Raw genomic sequence first — 22,300 nt, forward strand, 5'->3', positions numbered from 1 at the left:
TGCTATATAAAAAAGCAACGTAATACATTTTTCATTAGTTGTTGTTTGGTAATTGTCCCTTTCGCTAACATTTTGCTTATAAATCAAGAAAATTAATTTTAGGGGTAAGCTATTAAAATAGTTACTTTTATTTGCCTTGGGCTATATTTTAGTCACTTATATTTAAAACGTTACGATTTACTCATTTACGTTATCGTGTTGTAGCATTTTTGTCACTGAGCCGTTAGTTATTATTAACAGTGTAATGGTAAACTGACGTGGCACGTTAAATCATCATTTCAAACAAAAAAATTAGGTTAAATTCTACGATTGGTCCCTATATTTTTTCATTTTGAGCAATTTATTTATTTTTCTTTTATGTTCTTTTAACTTTATTTTATTTTCCATTTTCTTCTGCTTCTCCATGTTTTCCTCCCTTCTCCATTTATTTTAATGTAGTTTTTCTATGTCTTCCATTTGTTAAAACTAGTCCACAAGCTCGCCTCACGCAAAAAAAAATTAAATTGTTCAAAAAATAAAAGTATAGGAACTAGTTTTAACAAATGAAAAACATATATAGAAAAACCACGTTAAAAGAAATAGAGAATGGAGGAAAACAAAGGGAGATAAAGGAAAGTTAAAAGAAAATAAAATAAAAAATAAATTGCTCAAAACGAAAAAATATGGAGACCGATTGTATAAAATAATCTAAAATTTTTGTTTGAAATGATGATTTAACGTGCCACATTAGTTTACCGTTACACCGTTAACGGAAATTAATGACCCAGTGACTAAAATGTTTCAAAGCGATAGTGTAAGTGACTAAAACATAACATATCAAATATAAGTGACTAAATGTAACATGAAAAAAACAAAAGTGACTATTCTAATAATTTGTCCTAATTTAATTTTGTGAGTTTTGCATTTCTATTTGGGTTAAACAAGAAAAAGAAAAGTATATTTTGGTATAATATTTGAGCTAAACTTTCAAATACAAGCAAAATCTAACAAAGCAATCAAAATCAATAATTTAAACACCCAATTTCCATATTGTTAATTAAGTTTATTATAATTATGTACTTAATAATTGTTATATGTAGCGGGTGGCGGAGCCGTTAAGAGATCCAGGTCATGACTTCTCTTAAAATGGTAAATTTTTAATTTAAGTCTTTTATAATTTATAAAATTTTAAATTAGTAATGGTAAATTTCTATTTAGACCCAAAAAATAATAAAAAATTGTTTAACCCTTTAAAAATTATAAAGATATAAATTATTAAAATGATAAAATTATATTTTTACTATTGTAAAAAGTTTCGATTTAATCCCACCAAAAAAACACTTTTGCGGTAATTACAATTGTGAACAAGAATAACTTTTAGAATAGTTTGTTATTTTTTTATTTATGTCAAACATTATTCCTGAAAACAAAATAAATAGTTAATTAATAAAAATTGCAATGAAAAAGAACAAAATTATAAGGGAGGGGTTATTTAGGAATTCAATCCTATATTAAGGTTGAACAAAAAAAAATGGAGAAACCAAAAATAGGCTTAAATTAGAGTGTTTAGACAGTTAATGAAATACAAGTTAAAAGATCAATGTTAAACAAATTGAACCAAATTCTTCCTTATTATTGAATTTATAATTAAATTATTTTTTATAATATAAAAATAAATATTTTATATTTAAAATAACAAAAATAACTTAAAAGTTCTATATAAAAATATTTTTTTTCAAAAAATACCATATATGAGTTATTGCTTATTTTTAAAAATATTTATGAAAAAAAATTGAATCTTTATCAAATGAACCAAATTATAATGGACGGTTTTAAAAATTTCCGATCAAACCAAACTGAACTCATCCTAATCCTAGATTGGTGTTTACTGAAAACTTGCATTAAATCCTTTTATCACTTCACTTGTGGTTTAGTCAGTCGCATTATAGACTAAATTTAAATTCAAAGAGAAAAAAAGGGATAAATCTCAAAATTACGCATGAACTTTGGTCAAATGTGCAATGTTATACATATATCTTGATATTGTACAATTTTATATATAACTTTCTGATTTGATTCAATTTTCACAAATTACTAACACAATTATCAATTTAGCACCATTTTACATTTACATATTGCACAGACAAATTATTATATTTATCAAATATAAAATAAATCGAAGAATTTATTTCTTCAATGCCTCGTTTGGTTACTAGTGTAATAACACAAGGAAAAAGCTTATTTATTACATATGTATTACAATATATAGTTAGACATAATATAAAGAATAATTGGTATAAACTTAAACTTGAAACTAGAAAGATGAGAAAAACTCTTATAAGAAATTAGACTTATTCAAAATAAGTAAAAAAAAAAATCATTCTCTTTTCCAAAAACAAGTCATGTGAATAACTAAAAATTACCAATTGAAACTAGTTTATTGCTACTCATATACTAAAACACGATGAATGAATAATACTCCTGTCAAATGTAGCATAAATGTGTACAATTGAACTAAAATCAAAATTTCGTGTATATTATTGAACCATAATCATAATTTTATATGTATAATTGCAACAAATCAAAGTTTATGATCAAATTGGACATTGAAAATAAGTTCATATATAGTTTTGATATTTATCCCGAAAAACAAAAAGGGTAAATTACAGTAGAGGTCACCCATCTATGGTTTGTTTTTTTTTTCCTTTTTTGCCATCTAACTGTTACAAAATAGTCATTTGACTATTCAATTTATTCTTTTGATCACTAGCTAGCTAACGTAGAAATAGAAACACACAAAAATCTAATATAGTTGAGTGACCTAAAAAGAAAAAGAAAACCATAGCGAGGTGATTACTAATGTAATTTACCCAAACAAAAAGTGAGGAAGTTGGCGTAGAAGAGAGGTTGAACAACATCTAAACGCTTGTCAATGACAAATAGGGTTCCTTGCACGTCACATGCATTGGCTGCCCTGTCCCTAAGTGTTATCATATATTCCTGTAGTTTTAAATTTTTTCCCATACATCATCAATATACTCAATCATATGTATATATAAATACCTTTATATATACATATATATGTGTGTGACCTTTTGATATTAAACATGGTTAGTATGGGGAATTGTCTAAAACTTCACCGCAAAAGAAAGAAAGCTTTGCCAATCGAAACAGTCTTCAACCTTCCATCTCCATTACCAACATGGCCACCAGGTACCTCTCTATTTTCATCTTTAACAACAACGTTACTAACCCGAAGATTTAAATCACGAGTTGCGTATTTTTATATAACCGTAGCATTGCATGGTAATCGCTATTTAAATTTGATGTAGGTGAAGGGTTTGCAAAGGGAATTATTGATCTTGGTGGACTACAAGTGTGTCAAATATCGACTTTTACAAAAGTGTGGGTCACCTACCAAGGCGGACCAGATGATCTCGGTGCTACTTTTTTTGAACCGTCATTGATACCGGATGGATTCCACATGCTAGCTAGCTATGGGCAGTCGAACAACCGGTTGCTTTCAGGGTCAGTTCTTGTTGCAAAAGATGACACCGGCAATCAGGATTTGCTAATACGACCAGTTGATTACAACCTAATTTGGACCAGTGAATCCCTAGGTATCAAGCAAGACACCAATGGGTACATTTGGTTACCAGTTGCTCCTGAAGGATATCGTGCATTAGGTCACGTTGTTACCAACACTGAACACAAGCCACCTATTGATAAAATTCATTGTGTTCGATCTGATTTCACCGACGAAACTGAGAATCAAACATGGATTTGGGGACTTGGGAAGGAAAGCAATGCAAATGAGCTTAACTGTTTCACTATAATGCCGATGAATCGAGGACCTCAACAAATGGGTGTTTGTGTAGGCTCATTTATAGCCCAAAACCCTAATAATCCATCCCTTTCACGTACCCTTTTAGCTTGCTTAAGAAACAAGAAATCTAATTACCTTTCTTCAATGCCTAACATACTACAAATTGAAACATTGTTTCAAGCTTATTCGCCATTGATTTACTTCCATCCTAAGGAAACCTATCTTCCATCATCAGTCAACTGGTTTTTCATCAATGGCGGATTACTATACACAAAAGGGGACGAGTCAAATCCAGTCCCAATCGAACCGACCGGTTCGAACCTTCCCCAAGGTGGTTCAAACGATGGAAACTATTGGCTAGATCTCCCCATCGACAAACCATCAAAAGAGAAAGTGAAAAAAGGAGATTTAAAGGAAACCCAAGTTTATTTACACGTAAAACCCATGTTGGGTGCAACATATACAGATATTCAGATATGGATTTTTTACCCTTTCAACGGCGGAGCCAAAGCCAAAGCGTTATTCATCGACATTCCGTTAGGAAAGATCGGAGAACACGTTGGCGATTGGGAACACCTAACTTTGAGAATCAGCAACTTCACTGGCGAATTACAAAGTGTGTATTTCTCAGCTCACAGTGGAGGCTCATGGGTGACGGTGTCGGAGCTGGAATTCAAAGACGGAAACAAGCCGTGCACGTATTCATCATTGCACGGGCATGCTATGTATTCGAAACCGGGGCTGGTTTTGCAAGGAAAAGGAACAATTGGGATCCGTAACGATACTGCTAAGAGCAAGATTTTAATGGATACTGGGGTAGGATTTGAGTTAGTTGCCGGGGAGTATTTGGGGAACAGTGTTGTTGAACCACCATGGTTGAATTATTGCAGGGAATGGGGGCCAAAGGTGAGCTATGATTTGGGTGATGAGATTAAGAAAGTGGGGAAATTGTTTCCTGGATTTGAGAAATTTATGAAAAGCTTGCCAAAGGAAGTTTTAGGGGAAGAAGGGCCTACTGGACCTAAGCTGAAAAGGAGTTGGGATGGGGATGAGGTTTAAGCTAAAAAAGTAGAGGGACTGAATTATTAAAAATAAAAGTACAAGGATTAAATTTTAAATTTACAAAAAGTATAGAAACTTTTGTATTAGGAGTATGATATACATTTTCAATTTGCTTGCAAATGAAGATATTAACCTTTGATTTTCTATTATCTAAGTCAGTATTACTTCTACAACAAATTCAAGTTATTTAATTCGAATTTAGATACTAATATTTAATACGAACAATAAACATATTTGAATTTAACAGAGAAATGTATTCAGCTTTAGTTGTAGAATCTATTATTTAATACTAATCGCTCCTCCATTAAAAACATAAACATAGCTACTTCGAGATCTTCTATCATTCATAAAAAGCCTAAACTCGGAGTCCAGCTCCTCCATAAACCTACAACGACAACCTAACTACAAACAAACCAGTGCTAAATTCAATTTCCAACCATTAGAAGTGTCAGACATTACCATGTCTTGGGGCTCATCCTTCTCAATCAAGAATCACTTTGCTGCTGTTCAGATTGCTGCGGCTGCGGTGGCTGTGGCTGACCATGGGGCCATGGAACGAAAGCCACAGGCGGTCGAGGCTGTTGGCCGGGATACAATGCAGCTTGATCAACCGGCTTTCCCATTGTCATCCCTGCATGCCCCACCGGATGTTGCGGGACATAATAGTACGGCATATCGGTAGGTGAACCAACGAAAGGAATGGTGGCCTTGGTGACCCCGAGTCCCTCCTCTTTTAACTCGTCCCTCGGGATAATATCAACTAAGAAATCAAAGACATCGGTCCGTGAAATGGCAGCTGCGATGTCGTTCTTTTGTAGCGTCCTCCTTTTGTTCTCTTCTGTATGGATCCAAGAACGTAAGGTCAGTTCCAAGACAAAGATTTCACAAGCTTTCGCGAAAATCACAGGAGCTTCCGCCGATATCATTCGCACATCTTCGTCTGCTTTCATTATTTTTTTGATCCGTGCGAGCGGGAGACTATGGTTCTTGAAGTCCGATGCATGCTCAATTTCTTGCATTTGGTTGGCCCAAAACATTTGAAGCTGTTGGTGTTGTTGCTGTTGCTGTTGGTGGTGGAATTGTTGAGCTTGTTGGTAGGCAAGTTGGTGCGGAGAACCAGAGAAAGTAGCCTGAGGCTGAGTTGGTGAAGGGACCGCCGTTGCTGGAGTGCCGGAAGCAGCCACAGGAGCAGCTTGATAAGGACCAGTAGAATAACCCATTGGTCCAGTACCGGCTACAACTCCCATCACAGGCTGTTGCTGCTGCTGCTGTTGTTCAGTTTGCTCAGATCGGTCCATGGTAATTTCCCAAAAGATCCCTTTGCCTTCGTTCTATCCTGAAATACCCCACGCTGTCACGAATCGAGATAACAAAGTATACATCAAGCAGATACCGTATAGGTGTAACATTGCTAACATATGTATTCTTCATACAACTCGGGTGAAAAACACCATAATTGCATCTCTTTTCCAGTTTCGCCACCATGACAAAGAAGTTTTGCTTCTCAATGATACCAAAAGGTAAGCATCCCAAAGTCTAAAGATAAATCTTTACGTTAATAGATCCTAAAATACTCAGATTTATGACACATATTCGGACATGGGTATAGGTATAAAGTTATGATTATATATATGTGTGTGTACATAGTTATAAAAAATGAATTTACTCATATGATACTCATCTGATTCTGTATAATGCAAAGGTTCATGCTTGAGCGTATGCAAGTATATCAAAAATGGCAAATTCAAAAGCAATTTCAATTTGAGAAACCAAACAAAAACAGCAATTAAGATACAATTTTCAATTCAATGTAAAAAAAAAAAAAATCATTTTCAGAAATGATTAAAATTGAAAATTAAAATAAATCATGTAACCAACTACTTGAAATTCACTAGTTTACTCCAATTTGCAGGCATAAATGATAATTAAATTAAATTAACAACAAATTATCCATCCAAACTCTTAAAATAACCCATGCAATGGACATGCATGAAGTAACCTAATTAAAACCAAGCAATTGCAAATTTAATTTATAAAAAGAAAAGGAAAGAAATTAAACAAACAAGAAAAACCCATTACTTTAATTCTTTTTTTAATGCTAAATAACACATGATTTTAAGTAAAATTCTGACCCATTTTAGCCAAATAATAAGCCTAACTACTCTGCTTGCTTCCTGATAATAACTAAGAACTGAAACACACACACACACACACACACAGAATTTCCAGAATATTACTAATTACTGAAGTTCTCAATTTTTTCTTTTATTTTTTTTAGCTTAAGTTAAGATTAGAGATCACAAACCCAAACCCAAAGCAAAACAAAAGAGAAAAATCCAAAAGAGGGAAAAAAATATTTTCTTTTTCTATTTGGTACCTTCCACCAACCAAACAAGAAAGTACTAAGCCCAAACACAGAAACATAAAATTTAAGAAAAAAACCCCAAAAATATATAATTTACCTGCAATTTATCTTCTATTTTTTTGCAACTGAATCTTCTAAGAAACCAAAATTACAAGGAAAGAGAGAAGCAGAAAGGAGGGAGGGCTTTTTTTTTCTTTTAATGTGAAAAAATAAAGAAAAAAGAAAAGAAAGTCTTTCAAATTTTGGGAGGGGGAAGGACTAATCAAGGCATCTGGGGCATCTAAAGGGAGACACGTGTCCAACAGTGAGAGTATTGAGTTGGGTCAAGAGTTTTTCTTTCCACGTGGCTGATATTTAGTGGACGAAAATGTTAGAGTAGTGCGCTCGGTTTGGTTGATAAATCGGTTTTGAAACTGAACTGGAATTAAATTAAATACTAAAAATAATTTAACTAATCTAAATCCAATTTTAAAACGGTTGAATTCATGAATTTTAAATTTTTTAAAAGATTTTTAATATTTTAAATTAAATTTTTTTTTATATAAGTGGTCAACAAAGAGATAAGAATAATGGAGAAAAGTATTGGCTTGTCTGTGATAACCGGAAAGTTAGAATAAGAAAAGTGAGAACAAGAATGTTGGGATTGTTGCGTAGGGTTTTTTAGGTAGGAGTCGATCATTAGTCTCTTGTGCACTCAAGCTTATATAAGGGGCTTATCCCTTGTCCTATAATGTCATGTAGTTGACAATACAATATCTTACAATGTTGTGTGTGCTGGTCAGATGATGAGGCAATTACTGGTCAATTGTAGCCATAGAATGTATTGTGTGGTTTTACTATAATATTCTCATCACTGGGTTTGTATGATGTTGCTACGCCTTAATGGTCCCAACAAGGTGTGTAGTGGACTATCTCTAGGCTAACTAAAAATGGATTCATAAAGGGTCGCTTGTAGACTGCCTCATACGAATAATTGATACAAATGGTTCTTTGGGAAGGCAAACCACCCCTAACGAAGGGTCATTTGTGAGCTGTCCAACAATTTCTGTGTGTCATGCTAGGGCGGGGTATAACAAAATAAAAACTTGTTATATAACCATTTATAAAAAATATATATTTAATTTAGTTTTTGTTGATACTAGATTAAGATTGTGACATTCATGATGGTTCATTCCATAGGTAGTGAGTTGTAGGTGATCAGAATTTGAGGGGAGAAAGAAGGGATTCTGTAAGTGATGGTATGAAAGAAGAAGACAGAGAGAAAGATCCCTATTCTTTGGTCTTAGAGGGTCTTATAAATAGCAAACTCAATCCCTCACGAGGTGTCATGTATCATTCCCTTGTTAGTTTCGTATTCCCTAAAGCTTAGTTGACCTATTGACGTTTATTCTTATTAGGTATAGATTGTCATTTCAAAATAACGAATAAATACGATATACAAATGGCTGATATTTTATCTTTGCCACGAGTGCGGTGCACACAATATGAGCTTACCTTACCAAAGGCTCATGAGCTATAAGGTTTGCAATGTCTTGATCGACAAGGTCTTGGTCTTATAGATGTCATTAGCTCGCGAAGCATCACATGAAGTTGGCGAATCATGAAGTGAGCTCACAATAGATTGGTTATTATAACAATTTTAATAGTTATATCCTTTTATAAATTAATTTTTTATACACTATTGGGATGAAGATGGGATAACTCGGTTTGAACTCTTAGTAAGATAGAAAAATTAATCACCACTCCGCATAAATAAATCGAATACATTCAAATTAAAATTAGTTCATTCTATTTTCAATTTTTCTCAAATTTCTTCCCTTCTCAATCGCTGCAAATGCAATGTTAGGGGGGGACTCTTTTGCGAAAAAGAGTAAAGTGAAAAGGTAATTTAGGAATTTAACTGAAAGCTATGGAGCACGTGAAAAGCCCGTCGGCGGTGGGCCTTTCTTATATATACGATGCGCAGTCACGTGACCAAAAAGGTAGTGAAAAGTGTTAAGAAAATTCAAGGACGAGAAGCTAAGAACCAATCCAAGTATACTTTTTGAAAAATTGGATTTATTTAACTTGCAATATAAATATTATCTTAGTTTGTAATTATATATAAAAATATTAAAAACTTTAAAAATTGATTATTTAAAGCAATAAAACATATAAAATTAAATATGTAAATGATGAATTTTATCTATCGAAAATTGGTAAATTAATTTATTTTTTATAACATTATTAAACATCGTCGATAAATCATTAACTCGAGAATCAATAATTCAATAATTTATATATAAAAATTAGCAAAAAATGACCGATAACATTTTTTATAAGTACAATTATATTGACCCATAATTACAATATTCATATATATATTTAATTTACTTTGTTCAAAAAATCCAATTAAAACATTATAAAGCCCACACAAAACTTATATAGGATTAGACTACTAGCTGTGTCAAGATTAGATGTGAAGTTAAAAAATTTTTTGGGGGGTCGGAATTAAATTTCGTATTTTCACAATAATAAAAATATAATTTTTTATTTTAGTAGCTTATATTTTTATGATTTTTAAATGATTAAATAATTTTTTATCATTTTTAGGGATAAAGTGTAATTTTACCATTACTAATTTAAAATTTTTATAAATTATAAATAGACCTAAATGGAAAATTTTATATTTAAGCTGGTCTTACTTTTCAAATTTCATAAAATACAAATACTAAATTATAACAAAACCGATAAATTAATTTTTTAATTTTAACAAAGTTCAAAATTTAAAGTCAATATTATTAAAGGATTTTATTTGAATATCATCTCGATTAAAGTAGGACTAAACTCAACTTATAAAACGGAAGAGGGATTTATATAATTTTTTATTATAAGGAGATCAATTTATTAATATAATTATTATATAGTTAAGTTTGTATTGATTTTGTAAGAAAGCACCCACCCTTCATTTGGTGAAACTTCACAGGTTGATTGGCACTGGCAGGGGTAGGTACAAACAAAGATGAAGTAGGACAATCTAACCTCACCTACCCACCACTACATTATATATTAATTTTAAATTTTTTATATGTTAATATTTTATATTATATAAAGTTTGTTGTTTTATATTGTTAATTTTTTATTCAACGCATTGATTTGTTATTTTGAAATACAAAACTATTTATTTAGTAGTCATATAATTAAAAAAGATATTTGTAATTAATCTAAATTTAATAAAAAATAATGATATCAATAAATTGACCTAAATTTTAAAATCTGCAAAGGAAAAGGACTAAATGCCTATCTTTCGAAAAGTGTAGGGATTATAGGCATATTTTAACATTTTATATAGCATAATATTTTGATGGTTAAAATATGCTTTAGATCTCTTTATTCTTCGTATATTTAAAATTTAGTCATTTTATTTTTATTTTTAAGAGTTCAATCCCTTAATTTTTCAAGTTTCAAAATTTAAGTCGAATTGTTAACACAATTATTATTTTTTTATTGCCAAAAACTAGTTTGGAATAGTAGTAGATAAAGCTTATGCTTGACACATAGATGACATGAGTTAAAATCCTGTCATCCCTTTCTCCCTTTCCCAATATTGTAATCATCCAAAAGAAATTCTGCTTGTAACAAAATAAATAATATTATAATAAACTAGAATTTAATACAAAATTTTCAACTGTGTTAAAAACCGAGCTTATATTTTTTAATTCAAAAAATTAAAAGATTAAATTCTAAACAGAAGAAAAATACAGGGACATAGAGTACAATTTAACCTATTTTGATTAGTATTGAACGTTAACAAAAATGAATAAAATAACAAAAATAATATAAAAAGGGCAAAAGGCCAATGAAGAGGAGACGGTGTAGGACCGGTGAAATCTAAAAAGAGAAAAAAGCCGAGAGTCTGGGGGTCACATCGGTCCACCTCCCTCGGCATTTTCGAGAACTCCGCCTAGTTTAGTTGTTGCCCTCCGCTACGCGACAACGTAACCTACGTGATTCACACAGTCCCCCACTTGTCTTCATCAATTACTGCTTCTTGGGAACAATACCTCGCCATTGCCACCTCTTCCTTCATCTCTCCTCAACCTGTCTCATTACTTGTAAATGATTAAATTATCAAATAAAGCCCTTTTCTTTCAAAATTACGTCAATAGGCCAATTTTTTTAAAAATACGAAGATGGACCGTTTTTGTTAGTTATAAATAATAAAAAAATGATTTATTTCCTTAATTTAAAAAAAATGGATTTATTTAATAATTTGGTTGTTATAAATAATAAAAAATATGAATTTTAATTTTTACCTTTATATCTTTTAATGTTTTCACGCGTTTTAGAGTATGAGATCAGTCTTATTTGGGTCAAAATAATATTCAAGTAAAGTTCTCTTACTAATAATCACTTGATTTGAACTTAATTCAAACGCTAGGGAAAAATGGTTCACTTTTACTCCTAAGTTCTAACCAATTATTGGTGCTCTCATCTTTTTAAAAAAATCGAATTTAATTATTAACTTTTCAAAAATAGTCGAATTGCTTATACTAAATAAAACGATAAAATTTTTAAACATAACATTCATGTGCACTTCATGCTATTTTTTGAATTTTTATTTTTTAATATTTTTAAATTATTTGTCATGTCAGCACAAAATGCATAAGGTAGCATATCCTTTAAAAAAAATGATTCGACTTTGTTTAAAATATTAATGGTCAATTTTAACTAAAAAAAACACAGATCAAATTGATAAAAATTGTAAACATTAAGAGCTAAGCTTATCATTATACCTATTACACATAATATAACTTGAATTTAGATAGTTAGGGACATACGATATTTAACTCAACCCCTATTTTTAGAACTAAGTTATCTGATCAAATTAAGAATCACTGAAGGCATCGATTTTGGAATAAGAGATTAGACCGATTAACCTACATATCGATTGAATAATATTTTTAATAACATATTTAATTAAACTGATCAAATTAAAAATTAATGATTTGAGTAATTCGATAATAGTGCTCATTAGCATAATAAATAGTTTATTAATTATTCTAATAGTATATAGATTTTGTAATTTTCATTGAAAGCCCCCGAATAATTTGTACGGTTAAGATTTGTCTTTTGAGACTCACGTGTTCACGTAACAGTCACGTGATACACGCACGCGCTGGAAAAAAAAAGTCAAATCTGGCAGAGGGGCGAAAGCAGGAGTTGTTATTTGTGTTGTGGCTTTTCAGGTTCCTTAAGAAGCTTTGCTCTTTTAATAATTTTATTTTTCCATTTTAAATATTCCTACTTATCACCGTACAGACACCAAAAAATAGGATATTAAAATATAACATAAATAATTAATGTATTAAATTTTGAAAAATCATTTGATACACTGATACTAAAAAATAATTAAATTTATATAATACAAATCATTAATATAGTGTATATACGCTTTTTAATGAAAGGATAAATTCTACCTAACCTAACTAAACTATTTTTGAATTTATATTTTAGTCACTCGATTTTAAAAATTTATAGAGTAATCCTTGAACTATTCGAATTATTAAATTAAAGCTCGAAGGTTTTAAAATGATCAAATTAAAGTTAAATAAAGGGTAAACTTTTTTAAACGTGTTTAAAGGGCTTCTCAGATATTGTAAATCAAGTTCGTTAATGTAATTTTGTGCTAAAATTTAAACGAAGCGCACAAAAACCCTTATTTAAGCATTTTCGAAATAGTTTAATTGACTATTTTTAATGTATTAATCTGAACAACTCTTTAAATGTTTAGTCCCAATTTCAACATTTACCCAATATCTTATTATTTGTTATAGTTGGATTTCTAAAATGAGGGATGAAATTATCTCAATTCAAAAGATTTTAACCCATGATCTTAGCAAATATCAAACTCTGTTCTTCTTGATTAAATTGGTTTAAAACGCTATATTACACTAAAAATAAATTTTAATAAGGGTAAAAACATCTCTCCAATTCCTCTCAAATTTGAAATTAAGCAAATATGTCCCTCTAAAAAAATTAGAGCAATTTAATCTCTGTCAATTTCGAAAGTGAGCAATCAAGGATATTTAATCACGACATTAATATCTTCAGTATATTGTACATAATTTTGATTAGTATAACAACAAAATTAGCTCTCAGTGTTTACATGTTTTGTCATTTTGGTCTAAATTCTAAAAAAATCAACAAATTTAGCCTCAACATTTACACAAATGTTGCAACCTAAATTTGTTAAATCATTACCAAATTGATAGAAAATTTTAAACTTTGAGGGTTAAATTTGTTATTATACCAATCAAAATTATGTACAATTGACAGAAAATATTAACATCGTGATTAATTGTCCTTAATTGCTCACTTTCGAAATTGATAGGAGTAAATTGCTCCAATTTATCAAGAGCGACCAATTTGCCCAATTTTAAAATTAAAAGGGATTGGAGAGGTCTTTTAACCTTTAATAAGATACCAAAAAATATAATATAAAAATTTTTATTTAATAGAAAAAAATTAGTCCTTATACTTTTATTTTTTTGAACAATTTAATTTTTCAAGTGAGGCAAGTTTGCGAACTAATTTTAACAAATGGAAAATATAAAAAAAACACTATGGTAAAAGAAATGGTGAGGAAGAAAAACAGAGGGAGAAACAGAAGAGAATAAAAAATAAAGAAAAAAAGTTAAAAGAATATAAAAGAAAAAATAATAAATTGCTCAAAATGAAAAAAAATATAAGGACTGATTGTAGAATTTAACTTAAAATTTTTGTTTTAAATGATGATTTAATGTGCCACTGCAGCTTACCGTTACACCATAAATGGTAGCTAGCAGCTCAGTGACTAAAATTTTAGACACGATAACGTAAGTGACTAAAACGTAACATTTCAAATATAAGTAGCTAAAATGTAAACTGAGGGAAACAAAAGTGACTATTTTGGTAGTTTATCCAAAATAAATATAAATATAAAAATTGTGGTGACTGTTTTGATTTGCCTTCGAAAAGCACAAACAATTTCATTTTCATATTTTCCATATTATATATTTCACAATTGTTCTCGTGCTTTGCTCTCTATAGCAAAAGCCAAAAGCTTCTCTTCTTCTTTCTCCTTAAACAGTTTCCTTTAGGGTTTTTATTCATTTTTTATTCGTCTCTGAAGCTTTTAGCAATGGCTTTTTCTTCTCTCTTCAGATCCACCGCCGCCGCCTCCGCCTCTCTCATCGAGGCAGCCTCCGATCGGTCTGACCTATCTCTCTCACCCTCTGATCGCCTCAAGGTCGCCTTCACTTTCCTCTGATCAACACCGTATTTAGCTTTTAAAATGAGTGAAAACGATTGTTCTTTTTCCTTTTTCGTCTTTTTAAAGGAAACAAATATTAAGAGCTGAGCTGAGCTTACACTTCAGCTGAACGACTGAAATTTGTGCAATATCAAATCATTCTATTTTGTCTTTATTATTGTTTTTCTAGAACGTTTTCTCTGCAACCAAACGGAGTCATAAGAATTATAATACTTTTTTCATCCATTTTTTTATCTAGTTTTCGGGTGTAGATTGACTTAGTTACGTTTCGATTGCTTGATTGGTGAGTGAACCTTACCTGTTAAGTGTTAAGTCGGTTTTTCGTTATTTTGATGAATTTATGAAATTTAAAAAACTTATATAAAATATATGTTTAAAATTTTATTTTTAATTATTTTTTAGTTTATATTTCATTGCTATTTTATTGTTAGTTGGCGATCTCAATGTACTTATTGACAATATCAATGTAAATGCTATATTGTTTAGGTTTCCAGCCTTGGTTTTGGTGGAAATTTCAACTCCTTTTTTGGTGCCTCTGTTTCAACTAGATCTTCTTCATTACAGTTGAGTTACACGTATTGATTGTTCATTTTTCTTTTCTTTATTGTGCAAATATTTGTTTTTTTTCCTTTGATACTGAAGGGTTTTTTTTTTTTTTAAATTTAGGAAATGCAACTCAAGGAGTATCCAACCCATCAAAGCTACAGCTACTGAAATTCCTCCTACAATTCCAAGTAAGAATTTGTTACCTTCTTTTTTATGCTTGGGAAGGGTGACAAGGACAGAAAAAAGGCTTATCTAATTCTTTTAACTTAGTTCATAAGTTTTATGTATTGATGTTCTGCTTTTTGCTTGTTTCCTATTCTTTTTAGAGTCACGGAGCAGTGGCAAGACCAAGATTGGAATCAATGGTATGTTTTCTTAATTTGATTTAATGTTTTTCTCTGCTTTATTTGATGGTTATATGTATCTTTACCATGTTGTTTATTTAATCTCCGTAGAAATTATTTCTATCCAGTTATCTTGCGTATTTAAGTTGTTGTGAGTATGCTCGCAAAATAGAAATTGACTAGCATCCCATGTTTAGCTCATGTGGTTACTGTGCATTGGGGTGTTGGTAGGGTAACGTAGGCATGTGCCATTTGGTACCCCAATCTTTCCTGGGGGAGGAAAAGTTGTGAAGAACTGCCGTTCATACTTCATATATACTATTGGAGTTTATATGATTGAAAAGTTTCAGAAGCTATATGTGCTAAAATAGAACTTGGATTGATGCGTACACTGTCATTAGTGTTAAGTTAGCTTTTGACCTTTAGTTCAGTTGTTTGTCTATTCTGTATTTTGAGGTAGGTGGAGCTGAAAACATTTTTTAGATCTTGCTGGATGGGCCCAGTAAGCATGTGGGCTAACATGGGAGAGAATTAGAATCCTGTTAATGTCATTGTTTTAGGTACTAAAGTGCTAAACCTAGTTGATTTACCTTAAGTCAGTGTTGCTTTATGTAGCTTGATGTATCCTGCATCAACTCATTTTTTATAATGAACCTTTGCAGGTTTTGGTCGGATTGGAAGGTTGGTTTTACGAATAGCAACTTCAAGGGATGATATTGATGTAGTAGCTGTCAATGATCCTTTTATTGATGCCAAGTACATGGTAAGTCTGCTCATTTGCTCTTTAGATTTGGTCTATAGCCTTGTGTCACTATTAAAATTTTCCCTGCTTTATCAAAAATGTCAACAATTCTGAAGTATCTTTTTCTTTTACTTTAAATTTTGTCCAGGCTTATATGTTCAAATATGATTCAACTCACGGACCCTTTAAGGGAACTATCAGAGTTGTGGATGAGTCCACATTGGAAATTAATGGCAAGCAAGTACAGGTTGTAAGCAAAAGGTATTGTTCTGGAGGGGTTTTTCATGAATATCGATTGGAATTTGAACTATATAGCTTCAGTGGGATATTTTCTTCCCATGGCTTTAAATTTGCAAATTACAACTCAAAATTCTGTTATTTGATTTCATTAAAAGTTGCTATTAAACTATCTTAGCTTGGGATAACATAGAAATAATATCCATCAGGGACCCTGCAGAGATCCCTTGGGGTGAGTATGGGGCTGAGTTTGTTGTTGAGTCATCTGGTGTTTTCACCACATTAGCTAAGGCTTCAGCACATATGAAGGTTAGTTATCGTACTTTCCTGTCATCTCATAGCACAAGCACACCTGTCAGTGCAGGCACCTCGGAGAATTCTCTAAAATGAACTTGCATGAACGTGTTTTGTAGGGTGGTGCCAAAAAAGTTGTAATTTCAGCTCCTTCCGCAGATGCTCCTATGTTTGTGGTGGGAGTAAATGAGAATACCTACAATCCAAGCATGGACATAGTTTCAAATGCTAGTTGCACTACCAATTGTCTAGCTCCACTTGCCAAGGTTTGACTGCATTTTCTGATTTTAAGCATATCAATCTCATCACCAAGAAGGGCATTTAAACTAAAACCTGTTCTTCCATTGTTTTTTATTGAGGTGTACTGGTCTCTTTGTAGGACTTTCACTTCTCAAAGATTTTGCTTTTGTATGTTTTGAGTTTGTAGCAGATGAAAATTTCATCTGCCTATTTTTACAGCATTATTTAATTTAACCTGGCCATTTTCCCTGTGAAGCATCTGGTTTGCTTTCCTTCTTCTTTGGCAGTTTTCCTCAGTTTTTGTGATATAAAATATCGCAGGTGGTCCATGAGGAATTCGGTATCATTGAGGGTTTAATGACAACTGTCCACGCAACTACAGGTATCCTGTCATTATCTGCCTGTAATTCTTTTTTCTGCACATGATATTGCATTTATGTTAATGCGGTAGTTTTTAACATACAGCAACTCAGAAGACTGTTGATGGCCCTTCAATGAAGGACTGGAGAGGAGGTAGAGGAGCTGGCCAAAATATTATCCCTAGTTCAACTGGTGCTGCAAAGGTATTAGAGAGAAATAGCCAAATATATTCCATCCCGGTTTTTCATTTTTGGAACTATTGTTGTAACTAAAATTAAATTATGATCTCTCTGCTTTCCTTATAGGCTGTTGGAAAAGTTCTTCCTGAACTTAATGGAAAGCTTACTGGAATGGCATTCCGTGTTCCTACACCCAACGTCTCTGTTGTGGATTTAACTTGTCGACTTCAGAAGAGTGCCTCCTATGAGGATGTCAAAGCAGTCATAAAGTGAGTTTTCTAACTTTTGGTTGTTCTTTTTCCTTATCATTACGCAAGTATATTTAACATTCATTGTAATTCTACCTTAATTTTCAAATGAAGGTATGCTGCAGAGGGGCCACTTAAAGGCATTCTTGGATACACAGAAGAAGATGTTGTCTCTAATGATTTTGTTGGTGATTCGAGGTACTCTCTCTCTCTCTCTCTCTCTCTCTCTCTAATGACACATCCATTGGACATGCCTTTCACTGTGATGCGGTCTGTTGTATGCTTCATGTGTTTGTCAACCCTGCCCTATCTATAGTGTCCATTTTTCAAGAATTGGCATTTGGTTTTAAATCTTTTACCTGACAATTAAGTAATACTTGCTGGTATACTGTAATGTCCAGTTGGTTTTTTCTATTATTGCTGTATTTTCTATGGCATCCAAGTTTGCTTCATTTAGATTAGGCTATTAAGTGAACTATACATTCGAATTTTTTTTTCTCCCTCCAGTTTATTGATTGATGGCATTTAAGTTTCTAAAGGACTTGTTCTTTCATCCCAGGTCAAGTATTTTTGATGCGAAAGCCGGAATAGGGTTAAGTAAATCTTTCATGAAGCTTGTTTCATGGTATGACAATGAATGGGGTTACAGGTGTGTTTTAAGCTCTCTCACTCTCTTTATTGCTCGCGACACATCTACTCACACACAGGCACACACTGCGTGCATGCCCTGCTTCACGCCCAGACACAAAAGCAAACACCACTGTGAACAAAAGCAAACACGACTGTGAAGTACTTAATCAAGTACTTGACCGAGACACTGACTCCTTAGAAGTACATAATATCTAATCTGATGGTTTTTTCTTGAAATTCCTTTACAGTAACCGAGTACTTGACCTAATCGAGCACATTGCACTAGTAGGAGCAACTCGCGACTGAATATTTTAGAGCTATGCTGTTCCAATTGAGGGACACCACAATTTTATCGTAGATGTTTGTTTCAATGAGTAGGCATAAATTCGATTGTACCCCGAAGTGGTTTTTTCTTTCTTGTCGATTGCATATCCAGGGAGGAATCAGGCACCTGATAACGCAATTCTAGAAATAATGAAAATTGAAGCTTTGTAAGAGCACATCGAGACTGCTTTATTTATTTTTTAATGGCCAAATAGTAGGGGAATTGTCTTGTGAGAAAACATTGTTGGGCAATATCTTGTATTTTAAAATCTAATGTATTATCTGGGTTTATGTTCATTTGTTTGTTATAATGATGTCTTGGGCAATATCCTACTATCCTATATATAAGCATGTCAATAAATTTTGATCTGAAAATTTTATGTAAAGGGCTGATGGTGCTAATGGTTGGATTTAGAAATTTTAAAACAATAAAGTAAATTTTAGTTTTTTAGATATAAAAATTAAATTTTAAATTGGAGATGTTAGTAGACTTGTTCATGAGTCGAGTTACTTGTCCAGTTTTGAAGGTTTGTTTGAAATTTGTTTGAAATTTACGTATAAATATTAGACATGAAAAATGAGCTTGAAAAAAAAAATTAGGGCTTGAGTTTGAACATTTAAAGCTTGAATAGTTCATAATACTTTATTATGTTATTTTCATATATTATATAATTTAGAATAATTTTAAAAAATAAATCTATATTAGATATATAATATTATTTTAATGTAAATATTAAAATAATAGTAAGGATATATAAAAAATTTTAATAAATAAAGTTATTAAATATTGAAATAAAATAATATTAATATTTAAAAAATAAAAAAATAAAGGAGGGTTTAAAATAGGTTTAGGTTAAGTTTTTATACATACGAATGTTTTGGATGAAATTTTAAGTTCATATTTCGAGTTAGGTTAAATTTCAGTAAACCATGTTTATAATTTAAACAGACTTATGAGCATCTTTAACCACTAGTTTGGAATATTCTATATATAATGCATAATATGAATATCGTAATGCATATGCTTATTGAGATAAACGAGGAGATGGTTCAAAATAATAAGGAAATATGCAGAATAAAAAAAAAGCAAATTAAACTGCACGCAATTGCAGGTGAATTGGTGTTTAGTTCGACATGTTTTAATATATGTTTAAATATATTTGGACGGCAGTATTTTTTAATATTTCATTAATAAGAACTAATTATATGTTTAGTTCAACATGTTTAAGTTGTTTTTAAAAAAAATATATATTTATATATATTTGTTAAACATGTTTACGTTGTGGTGTATATAAAAGGAAATTTGTAAGATTAAAATAATAATGTATTTATATTTGTGAATTATTTTGTTCTTTTACTTGCGTGAAAATAATATGATTTTATTAAAAATTTAAATTAAAAATAAAATAAAATTGACGTGACACTAATAATTAATAGTACGATGAAGCCGTTGAATGCTATGTTAATGTGTTTTAAGAGTGTTAATTAGGTACCCATAAAAAAGTAGGTACCTTAGTATTACTCAAATTCATTTAAGGTTGAGAAATTTGGGTAAGAAAATTTATTATTTATATATGAATAACATATTCTTATAAACTTAAAATATTACTTTTTAAATATCGAATTAAAACTACAGTGTCACAAAGAAGTTACATTATGCGATTATTCAAGATATCAAAATCGAAAGCTCCTGCGGAGGTTGAACTTGTAGCGAACCAAGATTGACAGGAATGGGTTTCAGGAAGCATCGGGAGGTAGTTCCAGCAAATGCATTCTTTGAGCTTTGGGGATTATTCTATTTTTTACTCCAAAGGTGTCTCAAGGAGAAGTTTCCTGTGGTTTTCCTTTGTTTTTTCTGGCAGATCTTTGATGGGTTTGTGGTTGCAGGAAATGGTTTAGCTTCTGGTTTTCATCGTTAGGCTTCGGTTTGGGGATGGGGTCTCTGGAGATTAGATGGGTGTTTCTTTTATTTTCTTTTGTTTTCTCATTTACTTTTTGTTGTGTTTTGTTAGTCTGTGTGCCATTATATTTTTTAATGAATGCCAACTACTATTAAAAAAAAAAAGTTGCATTGTAAAAGTTAAGAAGGACATGACCAAATGATACTGATTAATTGGTTTGAGAGTTAGGAGTATACTCTTTTATTGATCTTAATATGAAATTCAATATTCTGCAATTGAGTTTAGTAATGGTACAAGGTAACATTGACCTCGAGACTAGCATCTCCAGTCATGGCGTTAGAAGAAGTGGCCCGTAATAGGGCAAACCCTTTCGCCATCTTAAACGCACCTCTCCCTCCCACTATCGCCATTTCACAAATTGTGTCGGGGCTAGGAACAAAATCAGTGGGGGGATATCGTGAGAACAAACTGAAGGAGCTTCCATTGAACCTGCCGGTAGTAAAAGCAAAATCCGCGTATAAAACCGCAGTGAACTTGTTAGGATCTCGACTTAATGCTATGTAGAGCCCTTGGGCATTTCCGATGGTGGTGGATGTTCGTTCAGGCCCTATAGTGAGGGGATCATCCATTGCATACAAGCTGCTGTATGGGGATGGGGAAAAGAAATCCTGGGTGATGTTGGCCTGAGCTAACAGCACTGTAGTAGGATTTTTGCCACCGGGAAAATCGTGGTAGAAGAAGCGGAGTCGCGTCTTCTTTTCCACCCGACCACCTAGCTTAATAGTTTTGGAGTAGTGTTGGCCATAGACTGGTGCTATGGCGAGGCAAAATATCATTACCCATGCAAATACCATCTGTTCTTCCATTTTTCTTCACAATGTTTACCTCTATAATATTGGGTTTTGACACTTCAAAATAAAGGAAAAACAGTTGGTTTTGTGCTGCTTGTTGCACACCGTAGGGCTTTAAATAGAATTGTGCTGAATTTTAAAAATAGCTTCTTTTTTTAATAAAATAGTTAAGTGAAAGCATGAAATTTCTGTCTTATTTTATTTTTATAAATCATATGTATCACGAAGTTAGAATTTTTTTTTTGGAGGCCTGAATTAAATTATATGTTTTTACAATAACAAAAATACAATTCACTATTTTAATAACTTATATCTTTATAATTTTTAAAGGATTAAATTAAATTTTTATTATTTTTAAGAGGGCCAAAATATAATTTTACTATTACCAACGCCGAGCCCCTCACTGATATGGATGAAAATGTAGAGAAATGTTGAATTGTGATTGGAGGACTGAAGTTTCTTTTTAATGACTTAGAAGTTAATTGGCCGGCACTACTCTTTAAATATTGATAAATTTCTCAACACGAGTTTCTTATTTTTTTGAGGACTACTTAAGACATTGGAGAATTTTGGCTTAGCTCCAATGTTAGAAAATTTCTAATTTTTATATGTGAGTAAAATATTTTTTAAAACTTAAAATATTATTTTTAAAAATTCCTCAATCTCAAAAACTATTTTTCTTGCCGTAATCAAGATATTCATCATTGATAGTAGTGATTAATTTTCTAACCGTGTATACTTTCTGAAAAGTTAAATGAGTGACAATAAAATATGTTCCATTTCCGTGAGCAGGATTAAAAATTATTCTTTTCGGTATCCATCATCGGTATTAGTGATTAATCTTCTAACTGTGGATGCTTTCCGAAAAGATAAACGAT

The 22,300-nt window shown here is 31.6% G+C and overlaps 4 protein-coding genes across 5 annotated transcripts; 2 read left to right on the plus strand and 2 right to left on the minus strand.

Annotated features, from left to right (window-relative positions):
* The first annotated feature begins 3,006 nt into the window (after positions 1 to 3,006).
* Positions 3,007 to 5,016, plus strand: LOC107962244 (uncharacterized). Its single transcript, XM_016898566.2, has 2 exons — positions 3,007 to 3,192; positions 3,312 to 5,016. Exons 1-2 carry the CDS (start codon positions 3,087 to 3,089, stop codon positions 4,862 to 4,864), a joined length of 1,659 nt encoding a protein of 552 aa, XP_016754055.2. The 5' UTR covers positions 3,007 to 3,086; the 3' UTR covers positions 4,865 to 5,016.
* A 62-nt stretch (positions 5,017 to 5,078) lies between these two features.
* On the minus strand, positions 5,079 to 7,524 carry LOC121203061 (nuclear transcription factor Y subunit C-2). Of its 2 annotated transcripts, none has more exons than XM_041104932.1 (2): positions 7,330 to 7,524; positions 5,079 to 6,203 (listed from the first exon to the last, which is right to left on the minus strand). In XM_041104932.1, the coding sequence occupies exon 2, from the start codon at positions 6,163 to 6,165 to the stop codon at positions 5,353 to 5,355; it is 813 nt and encodes a 270-aa protein (XP_040960866.1). In that variant the 5' UTR covers positions 6,166 to 6,203; positions 7,330 to 7,524; the 3' UTR covers positions 5,079 to 5,352. The 2 variants fall into 2 exon arrangements, with proteins under 2 accessions (XP_040960866.1, XP_040960867.1); XM_041104933.1 differs by having other exon boundaries at positions 5,079 to 6,218; positions 7,330 to 7,470.
* A 6,701-nt stretch (positions 7,525 to 14,225) lies between these two features.
* Positions 14,226 to 18,967, plus strand: LOC107962236 (glyceraldehyde-3-phosphate dehydrogenase GAPCP2, chloroplastic). Its single transcript, XM_016898556.2, has 14 exons — positions 14,226 to 14,502; positions 15,013 to 15,089; positions 15,193 to 15,260; positions 15,399 to 15,437; positions 16,079 to 16,179; positions 16,307 to 16,419; positions 16,605 to 16,704; positions 16,809 to 16,955; positions 17,251 to 17,311; positions 17,395 to 17,492; positions 17,595 to 17,737; positions 17,831 to 17,914; positions 18,276 to 18,365; positions 18,595 to 18,967. Exons 1-14 carry the CDS (start codon positions 14,395 to 14,397, stop codon positions 18,650 to 18,652), a joined length of 1,287 nt encoding a protein of 428 aa, XP_016754045.2. The 5' UTR covers positions 14,226 to 14,394; the 3' UTR covers positions 18,653 to 18,967.
* A 1,885-nt stretch (positions 18,968 to 20,852) lies between these two features.
* On the minus strand, positions 20,853 to 21,437 carry LOC121223258 (dirigent protein 15). The gene has a single exon (XM_041104399.1). It carries the CDS (start codon positions 21,435 to 21,437, stop codon positions 20,853 to 20,855), a length of 585 nt encoding a protein of 194 aa, XP_040960333.1.
* Between the last annotated feature and the right edge of the window lie 863 nt (positions 21,438 to 22,300).

The sequence above is a fragment of the Gossypium hirsutum genome, chromosome D11, assembly GCF_007990345.1.
Source record: "Gossypium hirsutum isolate 1008001.06 chromosome D11, Gossypium_hirsutum_v2.1, whole genome shotgun sequence".
Classification (NCBI taxonomy): Eukaryota; Viridiplantae; Streptophyta; class Magnoliopsida; order Malvales; family Malvaceae; genus Gossypium; species Gossypium hirsutum.

Coding starts and splice junctions, on each gene's coding strand:
- LOC107962244 (XM_016898566.2), top strand. CDS start 3,087: ATGGTTAGTATGGGGAATTGTCTAAAACTTCACCGCAAAAGAAAGAAA. Junction 3,193..3,311: donor ATTACCAACATGGCCACCAG/GTACCTCTCTAT, acceptor AATTTGATGTAG/GTGAAGGGTTTGCAAAGGGA.
- LOC121203061 (XM_041104932.1), bottom strand. CDS start 6,165: ATGGACCGATCTGAGCAAACTGAACAACAGCAGCAGCAGCAACAGCCT.
- LOC107962236 (XM_016898556.2), top strand. CDS start 14,395: ATGGCTTTTTCTTCTCTCTTCAGATCCACCGCCGCCGCCTCCGCCTCT. Junction 15,261..15,398: donor AATTCCTCCTACAATTCCAA/GTAAGAATTTGT, acceptor TATTCTTTTTAG/AGTCACGGAGCAGTGGCAAG. Junction 16,705..16,808: donor AGGCTTCAGCACATATGAAG/GTTAGTTATCGT, acceptor CGTGTTTTGTAG/GGTGGTGCCAAAAAAGTTGT.
- LOC121223258 (XM_041104399.1), bottom strand. CDS start 21,437: ATGGAAGAACAGATGGTATTTGCATGGGTAATGATATTTTGCCTCGCC.